General features: G+C 45.4%; 1 protein-coding gene across 3 annotated transcripts in view; it reads left to right on the top strand.

Annotated features, from left to right (window-relative positions):
• Nucleotides 1-68: 68 nt before the first annotated feature.
• The window catches only part of llgl1 (LLGL scribble cell polarity complex component 1), a 24647-nt gene continuing 4903 nt past the window's right edge, over nt 69-19812 (top strand). The window contains exons 1-19 of one of the 3 annotated variants that reach the window (XM_019877386.1): nt 70-436; nt 2890-2987; nt 10012-10093; nt 10177-10337; nt 10449-10595; nt 12458-12620; nt 12833-12968; nt 13794-13848; nt 14107-14261; nt 14402-14622; nt 15508-15575; nt 15997-16171; nt 17214-17318; nt 17965-18257; nt 18341-18491; nt 18588-18726; nt 18909-19222; nt 19373-19564; nt 19648-19720. In XM_019877386.1, the coding sequence (XP_019732945.1) occupies nt 356-436; nt 2890-2987; nt 10012-10093; nt 10177-10337; nt 10449-10595; nt 12458-12620; nt 12833-12968; nt 13794-13848; nt 14107-14261; nt 14402-14622; nt 15508-15575; nt 15997-16171; nt 17214-17318; nt 17965-18257; nt 18341-18491; nt 18588-18726; nt 18909-19222; nt 19373-19564; nt 19648-19720 (2809 nt within the window). In that variant the 5' untranslated portion in view covers nt 70-355. Of the gene's footprint in view, nt 437-2889; nt 2988-10011; nt 10094-10176; nt 10338-10448; nt 10596-12457; nt 12621-12832; nt 12969-13793; nt 13849-14106; nt 14262-14401; nt 14623-15507; nt 15576-15996; nt 16172-17213; nt 17319-17964; nt 18258-18340; nt 18492-18587; nt 18727-18908; nt 19223-19372; nt 19565-19647; nt 19721-19812 lie in introns of all 3 variants that reach the window. The other 2 variants (XM_019877387.1, XM_019877385.1) reach the window with 2 other exon arrangements.

Genomic DNA, 19812 nt, shown 5'->3' with positions numbered 1-19812 from the left:
ACGTTCGGTACATCAAACCCAACACCCCCACGCTGTAGTATTGGCTGTGTGGGCGTCTCTGAGTAATTGCCCGCAGATTTCTCCGCTCCCATTGGTTACCAACAATGGGGTCCGTGTGAACTGAGAGAAGGGGGAGCGGTGGCCAAACCATCTCCGACCCGAGCCGAGCCAGAAGGACTAAAACGGAGGAGAACCGCAGCCCGCAGTAGCGTCGCAGCCTCGTAAGCCTCGCAGCGCTCACCCCGTATGGGCTAGCCGGCAAGCTAGTAAGCTAGTCTAGCTTCGCCGCCCTGGGTGATACCCGCTCCAGTGCGTGTTGCCCCCCCTCACTCGCGCCCTCCAGCCCGGCTTCAAGATGATGAAGTTCAGATTTCGTCGGCAGGGCACCGACACGCAGAGGGAGAAGATAAAACAGGAGCTCTTCGCCTTCAGTAAGGTAAAGTAACGGAGCGAGACGCTGCCTGTCCCGAACTACAGCGAATGTTCTTTTAAGTCCCAGTTGAATGGAGCAAGTCGTGCTCACCGCGGTGTTCAAGCCTCTCCTTTTCGACGTCTGTCTTGGGTTTAACGGGCTTTTACAAAAGGAGCAGTAACTGCCGCGGGTTGTGCTGTGGCGCAAGCAGGGGCGCTTTGTTGATAACTTGTGTGCTGGCTTCAGTTGTTTGCTCGGCGTGTTAATTGGCCCAAGGCCCGCGTCCCACATTAACAACACAACACCGAAACTGACTTCAAGATTACGACCAGTAACACTGCTCAGAACGGTCGTCGTCATTGCAGGTTAACATAAAACTGCGTTGAACTCTTTGGTGAGACGCCAACTAGTGAGTAAATCCACTTGTGCCCTCCTTAAATCGGTGCCAAAAAACACAGTTCATCTAACTGTTGTTGGGAGTTCAGACCTCTGAGCTTTGTGTGCACGAGTGTTTGGGGACAGCACACTGTCATCTCATCCACACTGGTGTCCAAAATCCCAATCAATCTTTCTTGTCATTTATTTGTATCAGAGTTAAAACAAACCAAGGGCGCTTTTCCCACCATTTTAAAAGGAACAGAGAATCCTTTCTGCCGATGTAACTCATAATAATATTTATACCTTGGTAGTCTCAGCCGTTGATTAGTTATTTTTCTCCACTTCAAAGCGAGAATTTACATGACTAAAACGTTTAGCAAGATTTGAATGTGGGCTCACTTAACTAATCCTCCCCCTCAATTGTCTGATTTAATCCACACCCCTCACTAACGTGCAATTGTAAAACATGGCCATTCATGTGAGAATGAAACTGTGTAGGCATAAATAGGTTGTGTCCTTCGAATGCCACATTTTCGACCACACATCGTCACTTCCGGCGCGAATTGACCACATGTGCCCACAGGGGCATTTCCAGAGTGATTGTTCACTGTGATGATTCACAGGTTGTCAGTCATGCTTTCCATCTCTGATTGGTTGTTTTTCCTCGGGCATGGTGGTTTTAAGTACAAGGTGATGCAATTGAGTTTTTTTTTTCCCTCCCCTGTTTTAATTAACTACGACTGTCAAGTATATTGACACATTTGTTTGTTTATTATTATTTTCACAATTGCAAACTCCCTTTTAATACTGCTCGCTGCCAATTGTGTAGCATTTCCATTGTGGTGCGACACTAAAGAGTGTTGCAGCAGTCTGAATTGTATTGATTTTCGTGCAGATCACATTTCAGTTACAGGTAATCTACTGCGCAAAAACAACTGGCCTGAGTTTCGCGGAAGCCTTGAGGATTTTGTCTCCTGTCACTTTGCAGTGTGTCACTTGTAATGTAGCTCACACAATACACAAATTGCTGCATACAAAGGGGGGACATGCTGACCGAATAAACCACACTTGTCTAGTTGAAATAGTGTCGTTTTCATTGCGTGTATCATTACAGTGAGTTTCATGCACTTTTGGCTTTCTAATTTTCCTGATTCATAGAGTGAAACCTCCAAGGTTAAACCTGTTTTATTTCGGAACGCTGGCCACATTTTGTTGGGTTTCAAATGCATGAAATGGAAGTAACATCATAAAAACTCCATCAGCCGCACATATAATGCAGTGTTTAACATTTCAATCATGTCACATGATGCGTTTCCAACTCAGCCTTGTTCAAAACAAATATTTCACCAAGCATATAACTGTGCTCTGAATCATGAGAAATTCCGAGGTCTTATGGTGTTCCCACTTAAGTGGTCTTTTTTTAAAAGTTGTTTGTCATGTTCTTGGTCCATAAAGTGCTGCCTCCACTGTTAAAACAAACACGCTCACGCATACTTTTTAAGGTTGGACGCCAGCTGCCACAACTGACCCAGAGGTGGTCTCTCAACAGGAGTTTGCGCGTCTCAGACCCTTAAACACTTGAGGGTTCATGTTTTACTTCCCTTCTCCAATCAAATAAGACCTTAAACTCAACCTAGAACTCTTCCTCCCATGTGTTGTTCCTTCTTTGTACGGCTAAATGCTTTCCCAGCTGCTGTGCGGGGCCAAGAGGACCGACTTTGAATTGGATCTCATTAAACAAAGTCTGCAGAGCATTGCCCCATAAAGCAATGGCTGCCATTTTTGAGAATTCGCCACAAACTTTATTAAGGGCATCCTCCCTTTTTGACGCCTCCGTCTGACCTGTATAAACACATGCAGACGCGGGCGTGTCTTACACAGTGTCTTGCCTTGAAATGAAATGCATCCAGGCTGCTCATTAACTGTAGAATGAGACTTTGTGTTGTGTGGCTTTGTCGCCATTTCGGAAAGAGTTGCTCATTGGTCATCGAGCCGCTGTTGTCAATTTTTTATTTTTTTTTCCCCCCTCACCGTTTGGGGTAAGATGATCATAAATCTGTGCGCTCATTCATTTTTCTGTCTGTGCGTCACCTTCACAGACGGTGGAGCATGGATTTCCACATCAGCCCAGCGCGTTGGCCTACGACCCCGAGCTGCAACTCATGGCTATCGGCACCAAGGCAGGAGCCGTCAAAGTGTATCCTTCCTCAAGGTTGAGTTGATGGATCCAAGCAGTTCTTGCGGGGAGGTAGGAGCCGGCAGCCAGTACAATCCAATAAAAACTGTCAAGTGCGTCTGTTAAATGTACAATCCATTTTTAGTCTTCTCCTGTGTGTTTTGAAGTGGGACAAAGGATTACTCAGATTTCTTTTTTTTTTTTTTGAAGCTTGGCAGTGTTTTATTGAAGTGAATTACAAATCTGTTGTTTCTAGAGCCATGCTGGAAATAAAACTTTGGTGCTGCGTGGAAAGTTACACTTCTACTTCAAATCGGTTTTAAAAAAAAAAAAAAGGAAATCTAGTCCCAGCCATTTGGTCCCCGTGTGAATCTGCATTTTGAGCTGACAACATTCACATGGAACTATCTCATGAATTGAAGCTCGCTATGTTCAAGCCTTTGAAGGATTTTTTGAGGACGCAAGCACTTTTATTTGCTCGAGGCGCCACACCGTAGGGAGCGCTATCTACTTCTTGAAGGCAGCAGTTAGTGGCACCAGGACTTGAGGGAAAATTCCCCATTTTCATTTCACTGCAGGAATAAGTAGACGCAGATTCTGGTTGTGCTTTTCTCCATGGATCCACATTTGTTTACATGCAATGGATCGTACACATACACATTGCTACTTGGTAAGCATGAGCGCTCGCTTACGTTTTTTCTCTCACACTCTCTCTCTCTCTGGCTTCTCCTGAAACGGTTCGCACTCAGCATAACAAATGACACTGAATAAGATATTCAAAATCATTCAAATGTGCCTCTAATTCTGTTTCAAATTTTAGACGTGGTTCATTGGTAAACTGGTCAAATTTGTCTCATTTAGGATTGGGAGAGGTCTTTTCCGAAAATGACTTTCTTTTCGCTTCTGAGTGGCTAAAATGTGTAACTAAGGCAATTTTTAAGTTGTGGGTAACTAAATATAATAAATCCCGCGTCTCTGGGATTAACCTGCAAAAAAATCGCTCCTCAAATGAAGTCATTGATTGGCAACTCCTGAAAAAGTTATTTCGAGCCTTGTAAACAACGAATTGTCTCGATTGTTTGTAACATCTATCAATGTGGGTCGCGACTTTGCAACAGTTTGGCAATTTGGCTCCCGGATAAGCAAAAACTTGAGAACCACCGTCTAAGATGGACGCCAGTGTGATCTTTCTGTTGTAGTGGATGCTGACTAAACTGGCGGCGAGAACCACGAACGTTGGATTGCAAAGGAAAACAAACGCAACACGATCAGCCCATATGTAATTTCATTCGTGGAATTTGAGAATCCCATAAATGCGTCGCTTCGGTTGCGGCCAAGAGGATTGTAGCACCCTACCGAATTCCTTCCTTTTGACACAACAGATGTGTTGATCGTTGTGTGGTGGCAAACATTGGCACCATTAGCGTGGTGGTTTTGTGGTTAATTGCCTACTTCTTTCTCTATATCATGTTCTTTTCCCGTTTGTTTTCAAACTGGGGGAATTTTAGTACTTTAAAAGAGGACAGGTCTGACAGAGTGTTTGTGTTGTATAGTTTCTTCACATACTTCTTGTCAGTCTTGCGTATTTATTTTGGGAGTGAGTGAGGTGCGGTAGCAAATAACAGGATACATCAACGTGCCACTGTCTGCTTAGCAACTGTACCGTTGTTTGGCCAATATGCGCTCATTTATCATTGAGCGGGAAGCTCTGTCTGTTTGTGTGTGCGTGCTTGCATTAGACAGGAGAATCAGCTCTTTGAAACGCAGCTTTCAGAGTCCCACAGTGGAGGGGGAAATCGGCAAGGCAGGCTGGTGGTACCAGGCAATTGGAGAGCAAGCGAGAGAGTGATGGAATGAGAAATGGCGGAATGAAACAATGCGGATAAATGGCCGCTATATAGACAAACTCGACTGAGTGTGTCAGCTGGGAGGAAAAATAACTCCGTCGCTCTTCCAAAATGACCGATGCAGCAAAATCCAGACAAGTCTTCCTCATTCTTTGAGAGTCCCAGCTGCTGCTGGAATTTCTGGAAAGTCGGAGCAGACTGCAAAGCGTGCAAAGTTGAGGAAATGTGCACCCGCAGAGAGTTTGGAAAACCTGAAAATGAGTCATTTTTGGTGGAACAGGCTGCAACCCTCGCACACGCAGAGCAAGGCAGTAGTTGCCATGACCCACCTGCAGATCCCCATGGTAATTTATACAAAAAAAAAAATCTTTTGAAGTTGTGAATAATTCCAACCTATTACAGAAATGACATGCATCTTGAATAAATCACTTAAATGTGAAAAAAAAACCCCAAAAAACTCCTCTTGTATTTGATTTGCTACATTATACTAGTGCTCGCTATCCATGTTGGCAGTCATGAGAATGACTTCCAAATGGAATCCAAATGTTATTTGTGCTTTCATGAAATAAAGACACATCCACTTCCATCAAAATGGAGTGCACTTTTATAGCGCTTTGTCTACATCATACCGTGCACAAAGTATTTTAAACATTAACTCAGTGTAAACATGTCAAGATTTTAGTAATATACACACAGAAACAATGTTTACGACTTTATACGTTCCATTGGGGATGGCCTCACAGTGCCGAGGTGCCGGGTTTGATTCGGGCTACGGCCTTCCTGTGTAGAGTTTGCATGTTAACCCCTGTGCCTGTGTGGGTTTTCTCCGGGTACTCTGGTTTCCTCCCACATTCCAAAAACATGCATGGCAGGTTGAATGGACACTCCAAATTGTCCCGAGGTGATTGCCTGGCAACCAGTTCAGGGTATTCTCCCCCCCCAAGACAGCTGGGATAGTCTCCAAGAACACCCGCGGCCCTTGTGAGGTTTAGCGGATTTGAAAATGAATGGGTAGATGGATGGGTGGAAGTTCCTTTGGAGCAACTTTGTCCTCTAATGAAGCATGCAGAATATCTGGAGTGAATCTTTGAGCTGTCGTGTTCGAAGACACGTCAGATGAAGCAACACATGCCGAGTCGTAAATCAGCAGTCTACCGTAGCATTTGTGCAGCGGCTTGAGGTAATACCACACACTTAACCAACCGTGTCAAATAAAAAATATGGCAAAGAACACGCACCCACTCGGGTCATGGAAGCAAAACAATCAAGTACATCATTGTGAGCCTTTGGCTGGATCACACGCGCCCCTAAACGCCGGCGGCTGTGTTTTTTTAACCTATGTTTTTGTGTTGTGACTACCATATTTATTTTGAATGCACGTGTTTACATTCCCCTGATAATCTCAGACTCTCTGACATGGGCTTGACCTGGAGGCCCATGCTAGCATACTCACTTGCGCTTTACACTATTGCCAGATGAGTGGGGGGCGCCCACCTGGGAAAAGGGCAGTGTGTGTCCTGTCAAAAATCTGGCAGTGGATAGATATCCTGAGTAAAACTTGACAACATTTATGTTGTAAACTCGCCATTTTTCCCCCTCTTGTTCCCATGCATACTCTTGAGTATTTCACCTCCCTCTTACTCTGTGTGCTTACAAGGGCGGAGTCATATTACGGCCCAAAGTTTCTTCTTCAACCACCGTCTGAGGCTCGGAGAAGAGAGTGGGACAATGCATGTGATTTTTGTTTGTTTGTTTTGTTTTTTAATGTATGAGCATATCTTTCAAGAGAGCGAGAGATAACATGGGGGGGGGCAATGTTGAGGACTCATGTCGTGGAATGTGTGCCCTGGCTTAACCCTGTGTGTGTGTGTGTCTGTGTGTGTGTGCGTGTAGATCGTGAGTAAGCGCTTTGTTGCTCGGTCTCGTCTTAATAAAGGGAGCTTTAGAATTGGTTTCCAAGACAACCGGTGCCGTTGCCTGGGATGAAGTGCTCTGACCAAAAGACTTGAAAAATCTGCACCTCAGCACATCAGATAAGAGCGCTTGGCTTACCGCAAAAACCAGGACCGCTTGAGGTTGAAGTGTAGCAGAGTCTGACTGTGCTGTACCTTGCTCTGTCTGTACTCAAACCCACCAAAACTTTGTTACCGCACACCTCCTGGTATCGGTGACTAACATCCTGAGGATGAGCTAATATTTATACACACACGGGCAGAACATTGCTTTGATGTTGTGCATGTTCCAGTTGCGCGCGCACACACACACACACACACACACACACACACACACACACGCGCGCGCGCAGACTCACGCTGGATTGAAGGCAGTTGAATAGACCAAAGTCCCAAAAGTTTGGGACACTGTGTACTCGATAAATCAAGATTGCATTTATTTGAAAAGAATGCACAGAGCACTCTTGAAACTGGAGCTAATCGACGAGATCTCTGACAGAGTGCAGATCTCAAAGGAGTGAACAACTCCGGTTGTGGAATCTGGTTTCCCAAACTGAATTTTGGAGCTGGATCAAACTCGACATCCTTTTGGCGATAAAATCCTATAAGCAACCTGATGTGATGAGATTTGACAGAGATAAAAGAAGGGTTCATATTTTCCATGGGGAATTTTAAGTCTGAATTTTAAGATGAAAATGGCAAGATTGATGCATCATTATGCAATTTTGCATCGGTCTTGAGCCTTCTCTTCTTGATTTCAGAGCCAAGTATCTCGGTTGCACTGTTGGAAAAGTGGGACACAAGAAATCCCAGTTGAGGCAAGCGATGCAAATTAGACGAGGATTGTGTCTCTAGTGGGTGGGTGGAGTTGTTTGGCTCCTTTTTAGTGGAGGCCGTCATTCGGCAAACATCCTCAAAGTTTGAGTTGCCGTCAGGGCGCGTGTCCAATGCTTTCATTTCAATTCAGCGATAAATTTAAACACGTTTGACCTCTGACCTTTTTACAATGCAGTGTTTTTTAAAATTTTTTTTTGTCTGGATGTCTAGTCAACTTTTTACAAATGTCCTGTGTCGTCTTTTCTTCCTGACATCCATATCTTGTGTGTGTGTGTGCGTGTGTGTGTGTGTGTGTGTGCGCGCATGGAGGACAATACCTTCTGTTTGTCTGTATTCAGACCGTGAAATCGCTTTATCCTAGCTAACACTCTTTCTGCATCACTGGCCAAGTGTGTGTGTGTATGTATATGTATGTCAGAGAGAGAGAGAGAGAGAGAGAGTTTTAGTGATTGTGAGCTACTGTAGTCTACCATTGTTAACATTTCGGGGCAAGCCAAGTGCCCTATCAATGAGCACATTGTGCCTTCGACAGGTTCGTCACCATGAACAAGATACAGGAGACATCTCCCATTCTTGTCTGTTTTATTTTGTTTTTGTTTTTTATTGCATTTTGTAAACTGCCTTTTGTGCACAATTTGGCTCACATTTTCAGAGTTGTTTTTCCGGCCCTTTGAGGTTTGCTCTAATTACTGCCTTGCTGATATTTCCAACTTGTCACATACGATTTGGTCTTCAATTCATTGTTCCCGTTTGTCTTTGTTTGAAGTCCCCGATGCGCTTGGCGGAGCGTCCTGCGCGTTTGCGGCGGCTCCTTTTGATGTCTGTTTTGCGCAGGTTGGATTGTCTAAAATGAAGCACTATTTTAGATGGTGTTTTTGAAACATTAAAACTAAGTGTCACTTTAATAGATAATATACAGTAATGTGAACCACTTGTGGGCATCACACTTGAGTTGTGTGCGTGTGTGTGTGTCCATGTGTTATTCGACCATCGCCTTAAACACTTTCGCTCTGTGACATTCACTTGACACCAATGGCCTGCTTCCTTTTAGAAGTGCTGCCGACCAGGACGGTGTTCGTTTCTGTCTCAGGGGTCGCCAACCTTTTTGAAACTGAGAGCTTCTTATGTGACGGATTTAAAACGAAGGGCCAGCCTCGCAGTTTGATACGCGCTTCTGAACTCACAAATGTGCTCCAATTACCTTAGCCAAAGAATTAATGATGAGTGGTGAGCTATTTTTTTAGAACAACCCCACAGGCCACATGTTGTCATGTGACTCGTTGGGGGCTACCTGGTGCCCACGAGCACCGTGCGGGTGACCCCCTGGTCTATGTTTTAATCGCAACTGAAATACTGCTTTTACCTTTTGTTTGTAATTTTGCGGGCACTTTCTTTTGCTATGCGTGTGTGTGTGTGTGTGTGTGTGTGTGTGTGTGTGTGTGTGTGTGTGTGTGTGTGTGTGTGTGTGTGTGTGGTCTGTGTGTGTGTGTGTGTGTGTGTGTGTGTGTGTCGCCCCCCTGCACCTTCAGCCATTTGGGATGCGTGCTACTGCAATGCTAAAAGCAGGTGACAGGAAGTGACAATACTCAGGAATGCTTGTATAACACAACATTAGGCCTCCAGCGCAAGTGGAAATGAAGAAATTCAGTTTTTGATGTAAGAATGAGATACACGTTTTCAGGAAATTGGATTTATGACAGTATGATGTTTTGGTCCAGCAAGATCCACATGTCATAGTCCTTTTTATTTCATTTCAGGACTATACTAGTTGATCATTTTTTAAAAATAGGTTGCCAAAAACTACAAAAGCTCAAGAAAGTCACTCATTTGCTCAAATGTGCTTGAATAGGCTAAAATCTCACGAGGTATTGTTGGTAGTTACCTTGGCCTTTACCGATACCACTTTGAGTTGTCTTCATCGCGAAGTGGTATCGCCTCAGAATTTTTTTTTTTCTCGAACTCACATGCCCCCAAACATCCGAGTAATCTACATCAGTCTTAAGTGTTTATGTGAAGCTTGTAGCAGTTGGCTACCAATTTACGTTGGCATTTATTTTAGTTGTTTACATGGCATTGTTTTTTTTTTTTTTTCCCCCCCAGTTGTGCTTAATTTATCCTACGAAAATTGCTCTTGATTACATACGCGCGGTGGTGTTATTTTCGACATTTGCGTCAGCTGCTGTTGGAAATTGCTATGAGCTTTCTTTGGCGCTCCAATAACCTCTCTACTCTTACATTTAACTAGTATGTTTCATTGGCTTTACAGCTCACAATTACCCCTTTTAACTGTCTTCATCGTGGGGCCCTCACAGTCACATCCGAGGACAGATGCAGTCTGTATTAAATAAGGAGTACCGCCCCCACCCCTCCAAACAAAGTTATTTGGATGTATCTTAACAATATTCTCAGTTACGGGGCCCCTGGTGTGGAGTTCACAGGGCTACACAATGACACGACTGCTGTCATACAAATTCACTTCTTGCCAGGACAGGTAAGCAAAACCTGGTCTCCCTTGTGTCATCCTCATCAATATTGATGAAGCCGTACTCATTTGTGGTGTTTTGTCTGTCGCAGGGCCGCCTGTTGTCACTTCTGGATGATAATAGCATTCACTTGTGGGAGCTGACTGCCACATCCCCCAGGCAGGTGGGCGGGGCTAAGAGAGAAGGTGCGGTTATTCTTCAGGAAGTGGGCAGCTACAGCCTTCCGGGAAGACCAGGCATTGACAGCTGCAGGTAATGATGAGGATTTTTTTTAAAAATTGCTTTATTTGCCCTAATGGAGCATTTTGTCATCCTTAGAATTGTCATGGAGTGATCTAATGGGCTCTCCTTTTTACCCCCCAGTACCACACGAGTGACCGTCCTCCTCCTGCTGAAGTCATGTGACCTCCTCTGTATCGGAACAGAGGGAGGTGGCGTCTACTTCCTGGATTTGCCCAGTCTGTCACTGAAAGCCAGCCAAACATTGCCCCAGGATCAGGTCACACAGAGGTGAGACTGTTGCGAATAGGACTTCATTGATTGTCAAACTTCAGGAAGAAATGAGAAATTGGGAAATGAAAGTTCAATCCAGGTGTGATTTGGGTAGCCTTCGCAAAACTAAGAAGAACTGGTGACTTAAAAGTTGATAGCGCAGTCTGCTTTGTGTATTGTGTATGTGCAAGAATGTAGTTTATCAAATGCTGTGTGACTGACTGAATCACAGTTGCCTCAGTATCGTCAAAAAAAATCGAATGCATGAATATTTCATTTCTTGAGTGTGAGTCCAAGTGAAAACGTGCACATTAGATGATACATCAATTAAAATGAATCCAACTTGCTGGCAAGCTTTCTCAGGAATGTCCGGTGTCCCACCGTACCTGCCCCGTCAGTAAACTCGTCTCCACTCACACCCAAAACACTCACATTTTTGCACTTTTTTTTTTTTAATTCATATCAAGCCAACCCTTCTCGAAATAATTTCTCCTGCCTTGTCAGAGCACCACCAAATTTCAATAATAAGAGATAATACAAGCATGCGTTGACAGCATGGTACGATAGTGGCTTGAACTTGCTTGTTCCAGTCAACATAACCTAAGTATTGCTGTTTTCATCGGGTCAGCATTTGTTGCTTTACTGGCGATGTTGCAGGGCTTCTGTATTGTGCGACTGTCTGACTGGTCCAGCAAACCCCTCATTAAGCAGCCTTGTAGAAGCAAGCGGGCAGGACTGAGGCCTAATGAGGACCCTGATAAGGATGTGTGTCTGTATGTGTGTGTATGAGTGTGAAGGATGGGAGGTTTTTACACAGTGAGGCTTTGTACCAGCTGCCAACACGTAATGTTCCGGTTGGGGAAGTGTTTCAGCTGAATATACAACACGTAGACGCGCGTGCACACACACATACACACACAGGCTCATCCCTGAGTCCCTCTAGCAGGATGCTGGATTCCCTAAAAATACTCATAAAGACAATGGAATTCTGTGTTTGGGAAGTTTCTGCCTCTCCGCTTCCGGAAAGGATCTTCCTCGTTGAACCCCACCAAAGCGGCTGGATGTCTGTGCGTGTGTTTGTAGACGGAGATAAGATAGAGGAGTCATGCAGACTTTCGTTTCTTTTCGCTTGGAACGACAATGTTTGTGTCTTTCCAACTTGTTTTGATTGAAGTCCTTCGTCCTCCTCCACGATCCAACCACCGTTTCCTCCCACTCTCCTCCCCGTCCTGTGCTGAGGGAATCCTCCAACATCTCGAGGGTGTGTCCTGTTGAACATTCCTCTTTTGCCTCAGAGGAATGTCTTATTGGCGAGGTCCAGCAGCTTAGTATCGACCTCATTTGTGTTGTTGGAGGCCCAATCTCAGCTAGCGCTCACACAACCGCTCTCATATGTGCATTCGATTTGTTAGGTTTTTATATTATGCTTTTATTTTGTTTTGGTAGGGCAAGTGTCATTTGTTCTTATCCGTGACTGTCAAAAGTTCAGTCATCATCGAAGAAAACATACCAAAATGGCCTTGATGCAGGATTTTGTCTCGGCGCAAATCGTCATCGAAAAAAAACATTGACAATTGCGGGTAACTGATTTAATGTGCGGCAGGGTGGCTTCATAAGCTTCGGCTCACCTGTGACCCTGGTGAGGAGAAGCGGTACAGAAAATGGATGGATTCTTACATATAATGTAATATGTAATCTCTCTGTTCAGTGGCATTAGCCCTGAATGTATCATGCGCTGTTACTATGCATCCTGCGATCTTTCATCCTAAGATAATGTTAATTGTCAGTCTATTTGTTTTGACTCGTAAATATTTAGTTTCTAGCACTACGGTTAAAGATAACAGTATGTTGCCGGTAAACAAGACGTTCAATGTTTTCAGCCTGCCAGAAGACTACAGATGTGGGAAATCATTAGGGCCTGTGGAATCTCTTCAGGAGCACCCTCGGCAAGCCGGGAAGATTCTAATTGGCTACAGCCGAGGCCTGGTGGTCCTGTGGGATGTGAGCGGCCGTCAAATAGAGCAGCTCTTCCTTGGCAAGCAGGTAACAAAGCAAACTCAGCGAGTGCTCTGTTTTTTTTTTCTTCCCAGAATTGTATGAAACCAAAGCGCACGTTTCTTAATCGATAGTTAACATTTAAGTCTGTTCTTTGGCAAACAGGCAACTCTTAAGTTGAGACAGTTTTGTAGCTCTTTTAATCATCATTAATGCGTATGTGTGCTAATGTCACGCATGTTGGTGTAAATCCTCGACAGCAGCTGGAGAGCCTGGTGTGGGAATGTTCGGGAAACTTATTTGTCAGCTCCCATAGCGATGGCGGCTACTCCGTGTGGGCTGTTGCAAGCGGCGATGGCAACAATCATCAGCCGGTGTCCTCTACCATCCCATATGGTGAGAAGTGCTCACCTGTGTCTGTGTTTGCCAGCTGGAATATGTTTGAGGCGTGTCAATCGCGTTGTTTAACTGCAGCTGTCGTGAAAGTGTTATCTAAATAATGTCGTCTTGTATTGTTTGTGTTAAGTGCCCAGTAAGCTAAATGGGCAACGTGCTTCCATTTCAATGTGTTGGGATGCAGCACAGTGACGTGGTTCTGGCAGGGCTTGTTTCACACACAATCATGCGACAGGTGTGTCTTTAGTTGGATGAGCAAGAAAGTTTCAAAATCAGACATTTGCTTTCATTCTTTTGTTGCGTTTTTGTTTTCATTTTCTTTGGTTGTACCAATTGGCAGAAGTTCACACCACAAGCCAAATTGGCCAGTCAAATTGATGCTAAAATCAACCAAACAATCATTTTTTTTCCCTTTACGTCAAATCATTGGTTCACACAGTGCTTTCCACAATTCTAGCAGAGTCAACAGACGGGAGACATGGCACGCATCAGGATTATTGATAAAACTTTCAGGAAATGCCACTGAGTAAACACGAAGGGCGGACTAGAAAAAAATGCCCAAACTGTGCATCCCCGAAGGGACATTTCATACTGTTAGGCACCGCCTCTGCCGGACAGCAGGGATGATCAAGAACTGATTTGGATGAAGGAGAGAAAAGAAGAAAGGAGCAATGTAAGAGCAATAAAAAATAGTACATGAGCAAAGTAAAAATGCCTTTTCAAACTCTACAAATAGTGTTCATGGCAAAGCACTTATCGAAAGCGTCCATGATTTTCTCACTATCATCTCACGAGAAGTTTTCTATTTTGTGTTTATCTTTTCAGGTCCTTTTCCCTGCAAAGCTATCAACAAAATACTATGGAGGACAACGGAGACTGGGTGAGTAATGAATCAAAGTGGTGCAAAAAAAAAAAAAAATTCAATGGTGCTGCTTAGGAAACTTATCTCATATCGGTGGCAGACTATTAGCAGCAATTTACAGCACTATAAGCAAGATCTGAATTAGTAAAAAGTAATACATATGTATGATATGTACATTGCATGACTCGAGTTGCTAAGAAAAAGGGTATGAACCCGCAAAAACGCTTTCTAAGATGACCAATGAATCATCACACACCTCTGCCTTTGCCTCTGTAGGTCACCGGTGTTGTTGTACAGCGGCGGGATGCCCAGAGCCAGCTACGGCGACCGGCACTGTCTGACCATTCAGCAGGACAAAGACCACATCACCCTGGACTTCACCTCCAGGGTCATCGACTTCTTTACAGTTCACAATGTTGAGCGAGAGAAAGGTCAGGGCACCACCAAACATGAAAATGGCCCAAGTTTTGTACTTGGACCCAACATTCAGAAATATTCATCGTTCTTAGTCAGTCATGGTGTTACGGGCATACTACAGCGACTGGTATTTAATGGCCACTTCTCGCTCTAGAATTTGATGACCCATCTGCGCTGGTGGTTTTACTCGAAGAGGAGCTGGTTGTGATTGACCTCCAGACTCCCGGTTGGCCCTCTATGCCCACTCCCTACCTGGCTCCTCTCCACTCATCGGCCATCACGTGCTCCTGTCACATAACCAGCGTCCCTCCCAAACTGTGGGAAAGGCTGGTCAATGCTGGCAAAGCGCAGCAGGGCCACCAGCACACACCCAGGGTGAGAAGTCATAATTTACCTCAGTGAGGTCCAGAGTTGTCACTTTGGTCCACTCGTCAAAGGTTAAATTTGCCCTCGAGGAACTCTCTTTCCCCATTATGCAACGCATCAATTTCACTTGGCTCATGTTGAGCAAAGTTCAAAGTTTTGTCGTATCTAGTTGCCGGTAAGTCTACAGTGGATCGAAGCTCCCAAAATTACCCCTCCCCCCTTTGTCCACTTGTCTTGTACTGTCCGTACAATACTGCTGTAATGGTGCACAGTTTCATTTATTTGGACACCATTCAAGGCAAAGTCTGTAAATTGGTTTATTCGAGGATTCGGGACTTTACTATCACAGGAAATCCAAGATGCGCATAAGTATCTTAACCTATGAACTTTTAATACCAAGCCACTCATGCATTTTAGTTGTACTGTAAAAGTACTCTTGTTACACCGCACACAGAGCTGCATGTACACGCACACGCTGAGTTGTTGACATTCTATTTTGTTACTCGGTTGTCTTGTCACTCAGTGAATGAACGTTGGGATGTTGTAATTATTATCATAAACAATGACTCAGTCGACTCGTGCGGTGATCTTTCAGGCAGCTCTGAGCGAACAAGACAGCATTGGCAGTTAAAACAGCTTTGCATAGATTTTGCAGCTTTTATCAGCTGTTTCATCAGTGGCAAATTTGCACAGTCGCACTCGCGCTCTCATAAATCAAATGCCAAAAAGCCAAATGAGACGCACACAGAGAGAGCAAAGCCGACTCCAGCTTTGTGGAGCCGCTATTTGATCTGTGGTCACCATACAGTGTCACTTTCAATCATAACGTATGCATTACTGTTTCTGCGATGCTTTTTTTTCAAACCGGGAATTCTTATATGTTTGTGTTTGAAGAGCTGGCCCATATGTGGAGGGAAAAACCTGGCTCCTCCACCCAAACAACACGAGCTGCTTTTGACAGGGTACCTGCACACACACACACACACACACAAACACACGCGCACGCACATGCACAGACATGCATGGTGAATTTCAAATCATGAACTCTGAGTCATGACACATTAGTGTTTAAATTTCTCACCTTGAGCCTCCGGGGTATTCATTCGGCCACAAGCTGAAATGTTCCTATGTTTCCATGGCAACAATTAACGAGCGCACTTTAATAACAGAGGCATATGTTTGGCAGAGGTGGTATTGGCTCGGAGCGAAGGCAGTGAGACATCCGGGCACGATGCCACAATTTAGACAAAAATAAGAGGAATATTTTAAAGGTTTGCGAAAAAGGTCGGACACCGGACACTTTGGAACTTGATCATCACCGTGACAAACTTTTGATTGTTTGTGTCTTGTCACAAGATTTCTTGACACAACATGCATTTACAGACACGAGGACGGCACCGTGCGTTTCTGGGACGCGTCCGGGATCGCCCTCACGCCGCTGTACAAACTGAGCACGGCCAACGTCTTCCACACAGACTGCGACCCCTGCGATGAGCCTCAGGGCCCGGGCGACGACCCCGACATGCAGCAGGAAGAGGAATGGCCTCCCTTCCGCAAGGTGAAAACAAAACAGATGAGCGAGCGTAGAAGAATGAGCAAAAAGTGACTGTCCTTCCTCATCATCGGGAGCAATGTGAGAAATAAAACAGTCTGGTTCGCGTGAACACGCATGCGCTCGGTGGCCTAATTTCTCATCAGATTGGTTTCATGTGTTTGGTATTCGGACTCGCCACATTTTTCCTGCTATTAGAACACGATTCTAAAGGGAAGACGTACTCCAGAACGTCTGTGTTTGGTGCAAATGCGCTTAAACAACAGCAGGGATGTGCGTTGATAAGAAATTAAGAGAGAGGCACTTAATGAATATTTAAAATGGAGTGGTTCGAATATCATTCTGAATGTTTGCGTAGATTTCAGCTCGACTATCAAGGGACCTCTCTCCTGACCAAACTACGGCCTATCTGAAATGTTCCCGATGGTCTTTGTGTCTTCATCTCCCAACACTCGTCTGGTGTGTTTTCATATTCCTTTGGCTTCCCACGCGCTCGCCTCCATGCAAACCCGCGTTTATCTGCTGTATCCTGTGGTAACTGTGCTGCGTGTTCAGGAATGAGGCCCTCTGATGGGATGAGAGAGAGCCCCCCCCCCTCCCCCCCACCCCCTCTCTGTAATGAAAACCAGACCCATCACCCCACTTCTTTTCTGTGACCGACTTCCAGGAGATTCGATTGAAATTCATTGTGTATATGCGAGAGACAGATTCACACGTGTTTTCTTGAGTATGTAGGAGAGCGTCGTTGGCGTGTTCGGCAGAAAATGTCAGTTGCGGCAGATTGTGGAGGTGGACTTGAGTCTCAAAGTGTGGGTGGGGGTGTGGGGGGTTAAAGTTTCCTTCATGTAACTATTTCCTAAAACGCCTGAGATTACAGATTACCTAACTGTAAATTCATTCTATCGCATTCCCATCGGTGTGTCTGGCCTCTGTCCTGCATGCGATGCACATAATACACACACACACACACACACGCACGCACACAAACATGTCTCAATACTTGTTTTACATTGCAACGGTTTTCCTAATAAAATGCGTGTGTATCTAGGTGGGCTGTTTTGACCCGTATAGCGACGACCCCCGTCTGGGCATCCAGAAGATCAGCCTATGCAAGTACAGCAACAAGTTGTTGGTGGCAGGCACCGCTGGACAGGTAAATTAGTGGACCATTCAAACAATAAAATAGCGCTAACAGCATTAAACGAGTGACCGGTGTGCAATATGCATGCATATTTTGTCAATGACCAAATTCCATAGTTGGTGTGCACAATATTAGTGCTTTCTTTACTTTTTTTTTGTTTTAACCTTCAACCTGACCACTGATATGTGATCATATAGATCATCTTGCATTTTTACTCTGCCGTTTGCTACTCTCACGTTTGAATTGCCCACTGTGGCGATGCATTGAGCCAAAAAAAATACATCTTTCTTCAGTTTTGACATAAAGTATCATCAACAGTGGGCGGGATACCAGTGGGATACATTGTGGGATTGGAGTTGTTAAATAAAATGGACTGCATATTATGGATCATCGGTTGTTAGTGGTTTTAAGATTTTTTTTATTTTTTATTTTGCTCCTGAGTGCAGCAGTAGTTTTGTGCAAAATTTCAGAGATACTCCTTGAGACAACTTTGAGTTATCCTTGGGTTGCGTCCAAACCTCTGGACTGCTCCGCGCTTCGGCAGGGAACAGTTGGAGCTGTTCAATATTTCAACTTTTATTGCGCAACACTCGCTTGATATCCAGCAGAGCCTCGTCGCGTGACTCAGTTGGGCCCGCGTGTTTTCCGCCTCCCTCAGGTGATCGTGCTGGGACTGAGCGACGAGTGCTCGGACCACACGGTGGACGTCTCCGTGGTGGATTTGCTGCAGGACAGGGAGGGCTTCACGTGGAAGGGCCATGACCGACTGGAGCCGCGCCTCAAACCCGCCCCTTTCCCTCCAGGCTTTCAGCCTCAGGTGCTGGTTCAGTGCATCCCTCCGGCTTCGGTGACAGCCGTGGCGCTGCATGCCGAATGGAACCTCATGGCCTTTGGAACCAGTCACGGCTTCGGCCTCTTTGACTACCACAGGAGAAGTGCTGTCTTGGCCAGGTGTTACGACACGACTATTGGGTAGAAACAAAGTACTTTATCACTGGATTGTTCTTACTCTTGGTCCTACGGATATCATTTAGATGTACCTTACACCCAAATGATTCCCTGGCTATGGAGGGTCCCCTCTCGAGAGTCAAGTCCTTGAAGAAGTCCTTAAGGCAGAGTTTCAGGCGTATCCGCAAGAGTCGGGTGTCTGGGAAGAAACGCACCATCACCGCACCCACCAGCAAGGTGATGCGCTTGCAAGCCGCGGCACCCTGAGACTACAGATGACATCATTACGATTGTGTGTTTCATGACCACTGTGTGCATGTTTGTTCTGCACAGGTCCAAGAAGCCAACGCTGCCCTTGCTGAGCATGAAGAAATGGCTCCCATCCAGCGAAGGATTGAACCTCGATCGGCGGACGACTCGCTGTCGGGAGTTGTTCGCTGTCTGTGTTTTGCCGACACCTTTCTGCGCGATGGTGTGTTAACTTCTTCTCTCGTGTTAGAACGTACCTTTTTCAAATTCTCAAATGTAGTGCGGTGTTCCCCCACAACATCGCAATACATGTACTGCGCCCTACTGGATATTTGTTGGCCACGTGTTCATTGTAAGTGAAACCAAGCGTTGCAGCTTTGTAATGGCGCCGACTGTGTTACCCAGGCACACACCATGGACCGACGCTGTGGGCAGGCACCAACTCGGGGAGCGTGTACGCTTACGCTCTGGAGGTACCCGGGATTGGCTCGACCCGCGGTTCTGAGCGGGGGATCGCCGGTGAGAGCGGCGCTTGCGTGGAGGCCGTGCTGGGCAAAGAGATCCAGCTGATGCACAGAGCTCCCGTTGTGTCCATCTGCGTGCTGGATGGACGCGCTAAACCGCTACCCGACCCTTACGAAGCCTCGCAGGACCTCTCCATTGCTCCGGATATGTCCAATCCTCATTCCGTGCTCATCGCCTCAGAAGAACAACTAAAGGTAACTTCAAAATATAGTCCAATGGGCCCTTGTCTCTTAAATTTATACATGTACATGTATAAAATCCAATCGGTGGTTTCTTGTTTTCCCACTGGTAAGATCCAAATTTGCAAGCACAGAAGTCACTGCCTCTGTTCTCTTTCGCCGTAGGTGTTCTCTCTCCCGAAGGTGAGCGCCAAGACGAAATTCAAGCTCACCGCTCATGAGGGCTGCCGGGTGAGGAAGGTTGCCCTGGTGGTCTTCGGCTCCACGGCTCAGGAAGACTACTGCGAGCACACGCTGGTGTGCCTTACCAATATGGGCGACATGCACCTCTTCAGCGTACCTGGCCTCAGACCACAGGTAGCTTGAAAGGCTTATTGATACCGATTTGGAAAAAAACAAACAAAAAAATTGCATCCGTCCTACTGTCCTGTTGTTTTTAGGTACGCTATGACTGCATCCGAAAAGAGGACATCAGTGGTATTGCATCTTGTGTCTTTACCAGAAATGGACAAGGTGAGGAGCAAATGACAGTGTCATTAAAATGCTGCATAATAGTTGCCAACGTACCAAGCGCGACTGTCTAATTTTTGTCTGTGTGTGTGTGT

This window comes from Hippocampus comes, unplaced genomic scaffold, assembly GCF_001891065.2.
Source record: "Hippocampus comes isolate QL1 unplaced genomic scaffold, H_comes_QL1_v1.1 scaffold193, whole genome shotgun sequence".
Lineage (NCBI taxonomy): Eukaryota > Metazoa > Chordata > Actinopteri > Syngnathiformes > Syngnathidae > Hippocampus > Hippocampus comes.
This window is presented reverse-complemented; position numbering and strand designations above follow the sequence as displayed.